This window comes from Centroberyx gerrardi, chromosome 10 (assembly GCF_048128805.1).
Source record: "Centroberyx gerrardi isolate f3 chromosome 10, fCenGer3.hap1.cur.20231027, whole genome shotgun sequence".
In the NCBI taxonomy this organism is placed as follows: domain Eukaryota; kingdom Metazoa; phylum Chordata; class Actinopteri; order Beryciformes; family Berycidae; genus Centroberyx; species Centroberyx gerrardi.
The window spans coordinates 22,830,650-22,840,593 of NC_136006.1; the positions used below are offsets into that span (position 1 = coordinate 22,830,650).

Consider the following 9,944-nt stretch of genomic DNA (forward strand, 5'->3'; position numbering starts at 1 on the left):
GTAGCTGCTCATTATGCTCCCTGAAAAGCATTGGAGACCATGAGCTCTTATAACACATATTCTTCCCCCTAAAGGACTATACAGGAATAACAATAAAATGTGAAACTATAATTCTCAAAACAGATTACAATCCCCACTAAGGAAAACCAAATGCTACAGAAGAAAAGAACAATCGAGTGCTTGAAAGAAATACTCATTGACGACACGCTGCAATTCACCTGAAACAGATAAAAACACTTTATTTCACTGTTTTTCATATGGGCTGAAAGGATGAGGGCATACTGTAATTTCACCCTCAATTCTGCATGTTTCAGTCATCATCAGCCATCATCGCTTGAAGATTCTGACGCAGGCACAAGGTTAATGTGAATACTGGACTGTACACACAGGGGGGCAATAAAAACCACCACAGCCAGTCCGGCAATACTGCAAGGCCACACTGGGCTAGACTCACACACAGCTAAAGACAAAGTCCATGTACAGTCCCAAGTCAGCCGCTTTGCTGACCTCTGTGTTTCATTGTAAGGAAAACCGTGCAGAAATTTAAATAGTTTCAGTCTCTTTTTTTGTCCAATGTCCTCCTGAAAAGGTAAAGTTTGTTTGTTCTGAGTGTTTTGAGTTCAGAAGTGTTTTGTAAAATAAATTAACACGAAAGAATATGTCCTGGCAGCAGTCTGGCCAAGTCAGCTTCATGAGGAGGAGGAGAGAGCCATCCATCAACTGATCCCACCCCCAACCTCATGCCTGGAGGTGGAGAGAACAGAGCACAAGGGCACACTACTGATCCAAGGTCGTAGGTCATCATCTCACACGCAGCCGTGACATCATCCACTCAAGACCCTGGCACAACCTGAGTGTCACAGAGGGATGGGGATGTGGAGGAGAGAGGGACAGAGACAGACATTAAGATTATACCCCTGCATGTATGAGTGTATTTTATATCTCAGTAAAGGCACGTTAACAGTTCCCCTTTTTTCAAACTGTTTTTACATTAAAGTTAGTGCATGGCGTCTTTTTGGGCAGAGCAGGGTGCTTTCTAAAACTTTTTTAGAGGAGCTCACATGACATGAACCACTTTTTGTGAGTTATCAGTGAGAAGAAGCAGGGTTTATAGGCAGCTAACCAAAACAACCAGAATGAAAATGAAAGTAAGCAGCGGTACAAAAGTTGGTAGTTATTGTTACTCTGATCATAAAGAGTCAGTATGGAGCACATTGTGTTCTGGGAGTTTCTGGTAAGAGTTTGATAGTTAGACATATGTTCTGTTTGCTAATATTGGCAGCTACTGCAGCAGGTTTTTATGGAAAAAAGCTTGCAGTGCACAACCTGCTTTTTCAAATTATCACCACAAAATGCGATTGAGGGAGCGCTTCTCCTACATAAAAGTGGAATAGTGTGAGCGCACCCTAAGACTACATTAGTTCAATTTTTCCCATCTGATGCAACAAGAGAAGAATGCATGTGAATGCCGTTCCCACCCCTCCCCGGTGAGGGCGCAGCAGGCCTGGATGTGCCACTGGTGGTCTTTGACAGAAGTAAGCTGGAGGCTCTGGGAGATCTCAGCCACAGACATGCAGCCTTTTACATCCTGCTTGTTGGCAAAGATCAGCAGCCCTGCCTTTTTCAGATCCTGGAGTGGAGATAAGAGAGACGGAAAGAGGAGAGGGTAAGGAAATGTAAGAGATACAGTACATGGATTCTTACAAAGCCTCTGTCATAAAACCAAACACTAATATATATATATATATATATATATATATATATATATATATATATATATATATATATATATATATATATATATATATATATACATACATACATACATATGTGTCCATATGGCGATTTTCTCCCAAAAATGTCAACATTGCAGCGATCGTAAACCCAATCTTTTGGCTTCAAAACAACCCTTCAGAAACCTATGGGTGACGTCACACTCACTACGTCCATCTTTTTTTACAGTCTATCGTTTATACATATAATAATACATATAATAATTTGTCTTTTGTCTTTTATGTTTCATTATTCATTTCATGATACTCACTTCATGTGCAAGCATTCTGTACAGTTCCTCTTTGGTCACTGAGATCCTCTCTCTGTCTGTGCTGTCGACCACCACAATCACAAACTGATCAGAAAACAGGGGAGAAATAATGAAGGAAAGTTAACAAAAGACAACCAGACTTTAACTTCACCAGTTTTTGCGCTGGGCCGTGGGCATGGTACTTATACTGTGCCTACAATTTATGCAAGCACCTATACTTCTATTTAGTTAACATATTGCCATTGTAACACTTTGAAATGTGCATTCCTGGAGGCGTGGCCAGAACGGCCCAGGCATTCACTAGGGGACACCTACTGTTGGTGGATGCCGGGTGAAGCACCACAATTCTTTAGAACTATTTGTTTACTAAATCACTTTAAGAAGGCTTGTTTGCTTGTTTCCCACTATGCATTTGATCTCCATTTGTTGTGCTTGTCCTTGACTGTCCAATGATTGTACACTCATAGTCCTACGGGCCCTGGGATGTGTAAGTTTATTTGGGGGTGGGATGTATGTGACTGTACTGTATGTTCAATGATTGTCCATGAGCTTCTGGTAAAGAATAGCATTTAATGTCAACAGGAGAGTCACTCCCTTCTGATCCAACCTACAAACTGCAGACAAAGTACTGATAGCCACAGCAGTCAGCCCACCCAAAGTGTTCTTACCTCTGTGTTTGTGTAGTATGTGTTCCAGGATGACCTCAGGGACTCCTGACCCCCAATGTCCCACATCAGGAAGTGGGTGTTGTTGACCACAATCTCCTCCACATTGCTTCCTATCGTAGGAGAGGTGTGCACCACCTCATTCATAGAACTACGTCATAAAAAGAGGCAAAACACTTTTAGTTTCTGAATGAAGCAAGCAAAGTATCAATCATAAAATGTCAGTTTCCATTTATAACATTACATAATAGAACTGCAATAACATATAGCCTACTGAAAGTGGTCAATATCAATACTCACAACTGATAAAGAATTGTGGTCTTCCCAGCATTGTCCAGGCCCACAATAATAACCTTGTGCTCTGAAAGGTAAAAGAAGACACTTACAAAGAATTCAAAATACCAAACAGTGAAACAGTGACTGACTGATCTATGAGTCCCACACAATCTCTGTCAATGTCTAATCTTTGTTTAAAATGGGTCTCAAGATGTGGAACGTGGAACCGCCTTGAGCGCCTCAAACAACGGCCCTTCTTTATGCTCAACACTATTTCTCAGTGACAAATTGAGCCATTTCACACATCTAGCGTCACTGAGACATTGTGGTGCTGGAAACAGTACACTGCCTCACAGTTACAGATGAGTTAGTGGGTGGTCTTAGGCAAGCTTGCTCACTCAGGCTGAACCCAACAGCAGCTGCTGAAATTTCATGCATATTCTTTGTCTTTCTCTCTCACTCAAGCAAACTCTCTCTCTCTCCCTCTCGCACACTCACTCACTTGGCTGGCTCCACTGAGCAGGCCAATGGCATCAAAACACAGACCTAGCGCAACATCATGCAAACTGATGGAGACACAACAAGGCTCTACCTATGAAAAGGTATAAACAAGACGTGACAACTTGGGTGAATTGCTGTCTTACTGTTGACACACAGCGATACGACAGCACATTAGACTGAGATCCTTCAAATCACAAAGATAGGAGGCTAAAGGGCAAAAGATTACAAGACGTTGGGGAACTCGGTGCTGGCTGCTTTTCTATAAATCATTTGTGATGTTCCATCCAGCCACCAACATCGGCAGCACTAAATGCTCTTTTCAAATCTGGAACTACATTTATGACCCCATGTTACAGGTCAAGTGACAGCACAGAAATGACAGAAGACAAACTAATATTGATTGTTGCTATTAGCTGTGGCCAAATAGGTAACCTAAGGTCTAAGAATTAAGGAGACGAAATAGAAAGAGATTTTGTCTAGATTCTGCCTCTACATGTTTTAAAGCATGTCTTATCAGACTAATCTCCATGTTTAGTCTATAGCTAAGCCTAGCATCAGACAACAGACACATGAAGGTAGGGATGCACCGATGCCACTTTTTCAATGCCGATACCGATTACGAGTATGAAAGTTTAAGTATCGGCCGATACTGAGTACCGATCCAATCCATTACTTTTACTGAACAGTGCAGGCTTACTTCCTTAGTTTGGGGTCAATGGACAAAATTATTGAGATAAAATCCTTGTTTTTCCCACTGTTTGAGAAATACAGGCTTCTATGTGCCACAAATGCATAAAATCAAGACAGTTTGCTTTTATTTCTTACATGTTACTCATGGCTTTCGGTATCAGATTTTAGTCTTGGGTAAAATCTCCGATACCGATATTCCATTTTAGCCTGGTATCGGCACCGATACCGATACCAGTATCGGTATCGGTGCATCCCTACATGTAGGCACACACACTAGCTGCATTTGCTCTCCCCTGATGATACCAGGATAGAGGACAATTGCACCAGAACTGACTTTCAGGTTGTTATTGTGTTAAGGCAGGTATTGTCCTAAGACTTTCCAATTCTTTATTCTACTGGTTTGTGGACTTTGAGTTACAAGTTTACAAAAATAATGACAATGCAATTGTCTGATGTCATCAAAGCCCACAAACCAGTAGAATAAAGAATTGGGAAGTCAATTCTTTATTCGACTGGTTTGTGGACTTTGAGTCATAAGTTTGCAACAATGACAATGCAATTGTCTGATGTCATCAAATGTCACCGGTACCTATAATAAGTATCTAGAATTCTGAAAAAAATGTAGATGTTTATTATGGGATCAGAAACATGATCGTCTGTTAAATTTTATTTCAGTATCTGGCTATGCAATTTCATTATGTCATAGGATTGCATTTTCCTTGATCTGTCAACTCATGCTTGAACTTCATAAAGCAATAGGAAAAAAACATTACACAATGCCAAGGTTTCATTTTCAACCAGGGTTCCCACTGTGGCCATTATGTAAAATTCAATGACTTTTCGTGTGACTTTCCATGACATAAGTTTATTCCTTCCTGGTTTGTAATTTTTGTTTTTCCATCTCAGAAAAAGGGAGAAACAGTCTGGTTTCCACTACAGTTGGGCTTGTTGTGGAGAAAAACTGCTGAAAACCACCAGCAATGTAATGAATGTGTGAAACAAGTTGGAAAATACATTCTGGAATATTCTTGTTAAGTGACATATTTGTGAAATTCAATGATGTTCTCTGTCTTCCTTAGAAAATGTATCAAATTCCCTGAGTTTACCTGTCTGGAATACACCTCTTTAAATTCCATGATATCCCAGAAATTCCATGATCAGTGGGCACCCTGCCATATAGACCTACTTGCCTATATAAAACTACACTTCTGTGCACTGCCATATCATTTAGGTTACAGCTGTTAGATGGCAAACTAAAACTTCACTAAAGCTGAGGAAGTGAAAGCAGCTGCTTGCAACCAGAACTTCACAGGAGCAAGTTGTGTGCCTTATCTCGGCAGCTCTACCATGTTGTACACAGTGCAAAACAGCCCTGAAGATAGGAAGTAGGCTATGTGTGCAACCAAAACACACTGCAAGCAGTCACAAAGGTAAAGCATATGGCTTACTACTCTGTCGCCATTGTTTGGAGGTCACAAGTTAGTCTTGTGCAACCAAAATTGGCTGACGTTAAGATCTTGCCTCGGGTGCAAAGGTCACCCAGGTGCAGCAGGTCTATAGCCTATCCTTGTCTATTATACAATGAATCAGCATATTAACTGTGAACAAATTTGAATTGCTTGGAGGCAAACCTAGGACCATATGAAAGCTATTAGCAAGTCAATTTATTATTACATCTTTGCCAAACAATTATGCCTTCACCATAATGTAGATGTGTAAATAAGTCTTTAAATAAGATACCACTACCTAGCCCTTTAAGTCTAGTATTATATAGGCAGACTGTATAACTAAAGACAATGTCAAAAGCTAAGAATGAATGGGCTACTGAGTTTGTGATGCCTTAATACATGCCCTCCTCATAGTGAATGAACTTCTATTATTCCATTTGGCTGAACCACTCCAACAACAGGGAACAGCCTTGAGAAAGGTTTGTTCTTGCATTCCTATTAGACAGACACCCAAGAAACGCCTCCAGTCTAGATTTCCTGAGACGTGGAAGCACAGCTGGGACAAAAACCAGGGCTACCAATAAAAGCCTTGGAGACACTATGAAGGAAGCAGATTGGAGCTGAACACAGCAGAGGTCCCATAGAATAGGCTACTGGTTGATGGCATGACTAGCCTGACAATGATACCACCAACAAACAATTACATTTATGCCTATGTCTGAGAGAATAGCCAAAAGATGTTTATCAGACATTTCAATGGACACCTAACTGAACGTCACTAAAGGTTTAGTAGCTTTTCAGATGGTTGCTTAAATAGGTAACAAACCATTTTATTTTACACACTCACAAACCACACTGTACAATTTTGTGTACAAACCAGAAACATAGTAAATGCTGTTGGAGAGAGTATATGGGCCTAGCTTATAGTAATATCAAAACCAAAAACACTAAGTTCTGTCATATGTTATGTGGAACTGATGGCCTACATCCTAACTCAAACCAGTAAGAGTTGTTGCTTTGTGTCACATGCAACTGAAATGGCTGGTGAGATCTTTGTTATCCCTGTTTTTGAGAAGCCAGACTTGAAGAGACATGTTTCAGGTAGAATCATTATATTTCTGCCATTACACACAGATAAGGTGACATGAGTATACTGGCAGTAAATTCAGTATGATTCACTCTGAAGTCATTCAATCATCCTTTGTATTTATTGGCCTAAGCGTTCTGCTGATATGGGTGACTGCCCGTTCATGTGCAGTAGCCATCTCCCAAAATCATGGATGAAGCCAGGCAGTCAGGCTGGGTTGTGTAACTGTGAGAGAATGAACTTCACAAACTCTGGTCTGTCTGGGACTCATATTTCAATGGGTTCACAATGAGCTATCTGTTTACTGGTTGAGGATCAGTAGCCAGGGATTGATTTGGTTTCACCTAACGTTAGCTGCAAATTCCGAGAGCATAAATAATACAACACGGCTAGAGCTCGTTACTGTCGCCTAATGGGACAAGCAATGATTTCAGCCAGGTTAGCTAGAATCCTAGTCCTTTCAGCTATTGCAGAGTAAAGACTCAGTAAACAGAGTTTGTACAGACCTGTACAAACTAGAAGGTGATAATGGACACACGCAATGTTAAAATAAACAAAAATAAAGAGTAAGGCATGATGAAATAACCACTAATAAACATGCATTTACAGTGGCTAGGATTTTGTAGAAAACTTGGAGGGGACTCGCAAGCTAGTTACTAGGCTAATATGAGCAGAGCAGACACAGCTGACCTGTCTTGCATATAGCGGGCCTTTTCTTAACAGCCAGCTGGGCTAACGTTAACTACCTTGTCTTCGGCAATTTCATAATAAATGTCACAGCCCCATACTTACCTTGATGGTTAAAAAGCCTCCATAATTTAGTAAAAAGTATTCCCATGGCTGGTGGTGAGATTTTATGATGCCAGCTTGTGAGAATCCGTTGTAGCCAGCTAGCGTTGATGCTATCCAATGCTATCAACATTAGCTAGCTAGCTAGCCAACTACACCGCTGTGAAACAGGGTGAAGAGCTGTCAAAGCCTGAAGGTAAACCCGCCATATTTGTATGAATTATATTTTTCTCATGGAGTGTCAATATAAGTATAACGCTGAATTTAGTATCGAAAACCCTACTACAACGTTACTGTAGCTAGCTGGTTGATATTAGCTGACTAGTATCAGCTGGCTGCTGAAGTGCGCTGCGCTAGTTAGCTGTCAAACCTGCGCATGCGTGTTTCCAGCTGGGTGGTGTCAAAAACAATTACTGGACATAATGAAAAAGTAATTACAATATAATAAAGTTATATAGTTATATAATAAAGAATACAATTTATGTACAAATCATATTAAAGAACTCAAAGACGAAGAATTATGTGAATCTTATTAAAATAATTATATGCATACAGAGCTCTGATTTATTTATGATAAAGATCTATAGCAATTCTATAATACATTTTAGAAGGCTACAATGCAAATATCACGACAAAACTGTAAGTCCCTCTAGGAATGTTTTATATATATATATATATATATGAATGTTATATATATTCTAATAATGTTATAGTGATACAACAAGTGATTAAAATGTACATTAAGTACAATAAGGTCACTATAAAGCTTTTCTGAAAGTGTTTTATTATCCTTATTATCTAAAGTCATTACTGAGTAGAACAGCCACACTGAGTCTCTATTGGAATATTGTAGTGTTTTTATTATTTTAACTCAAAAAGGGTGTTTCTTTAGGCCATTATTTCTTTAGATGTATTATCCTCCCTTTTGATAGAAGGTAGCCCACTAGAATTGCTTTTATGTTTTTCATTTAATTCTGGTCGCCTAGGTCTATGATGCTAAGCATGCAATTTCATAGCAAATTCCCCCCCTGCTTGTTTTTAAGATGGAACACTACAATTGGCCTGAAGCTTTCCCTGCTACAAGAGATGAGCTGTATGAGAAAATAAAGTTTTTTGAAAAGGCTGAAATAAGTGATGACCTATATTCTGTGCTCCAAAAATTTAGGAAATTGTATATTTTTATTCAGTCAATTGTTCAGAAAGACTCTCTCTCTCTCTCTCTCTCTCTCACACACACACACACACACACACTCACAAAGTGAGAGAGAGGGAGAGGGAAAGACAGAGTGACAGACTAATTCACACTAATAAAGCAAGAAAGTTGACAGCACTGAACAAAAAACAACGCTATCCATACAACAGCATAAGGGCAGTTTATTCCATTACAATTGTAAAATGACAGTACACACAAACTTACTTCTAATCAATGCATCATTCTCTCACAGGCAGTATTCAAATATTTTGGAATTGTTGCTTACGCTCCAGTTTTCTTGAAACAACAATAATAGCTACTGTAAGTACGGTAGATAAGAACAGAAGTCTCCATGTTGATAATTTTTTTTCCAGAGTCACTGAAGCATAAAGAGACCTCTGGTCTACAAACTGAAAAAACTCAAACTGAACATGAATTCCTCAACAAATATTAAATTACAAGATACCAGATATGTCATTAAAAGGTAATGGTATATTTATCCTGTATCAGTTGTGAGCATACAAGTAAATTCACCTGATCCAAAATGCAGGGAACTGCTCTATTTCCACGAATGCAGACAAAATGCAGTGCACAATCTGGCCCAAGTGCTTTCAGATAGTTTCTCATTCATCACAAGCCTCTACTGAATTTCAAAAGAAATATAATGAAAATGCTATATCTGAAGATATGAAAGAGGCAGAAATGTTCAATAGCTACTCAAGGAATATAAAAAGTTGTGATGATGAGGCTTGATCATTAAAAATCATTATAAAATAAAGTGAGATGGAGCAGAGTTACCTTTTTAGAGCAGCCATTGGAAGACGTATGCAGGGCTTTGAAAGGTGAGATGAATGGAATGTCGTTTGATGTACCAGAAGTGAACCTTCAAATAAATAAGGCATCCATTTCTCTATGCATTACGTTGACTTTATCTAAATATGGATGCCTTAAAGACAAGTCACTCACTAAAATACTATACTACACCTCCAATGTATGTCCTGCCAAACACATAACAGATAACAGCACTTGATAAATGCATGGCATATGAAAAAACATGCTGGCATGACCATTCTAGTGACTTAAAACTGGTAAATATCACTTGGTGTACTAGGCTATATCCATCTCAAGTCATCAACCCTGATCATTTGAAGAAACCCCCCTTAGATGGTTCACAGCACAATGCTACATCTGTCAGTCTAATTCATAGTCTAAATAATCTCAAATGGTCAAACCCATTCCTGAGGATGGAAAC

The 9,944-nt window shown here is 39.3% G+C and overlaps 1 protein-coding gene across 1 annotated transcript; it reads right to left on the reverse strand.

Moving 5' to 3' along the window:
• Positions 1-213: 213 nt before the first annotated feature.
• On the reverse strand, positions 214-7,857 carry arl5a (ADP-ribosylation factor-like 5A). The gene is made up of 6 exons (XM_071919585.2): positions 7,504-7,857; positions 3,010-3,070; positions 2,713-2,860; positions 2,045-2,128; positions 1,479-1,630; positions 214-850 (listed from the first exon to the last, which is right to left on the reverse strand). The coding sequence occupies exons 1-6, from the start codon at positions 7,631-7,633 to the stop codon at positions 802-804; spliced, it is 624 nt and encodes a 207-aa protein (XP_071775686.1). The 5' UTR covers positions 7,634-7,857; the 3' UTR covers positions 214-801.
• Between the last annotated feature and the right edge of the window lie 2,087 nt (positions 7,858-9,944).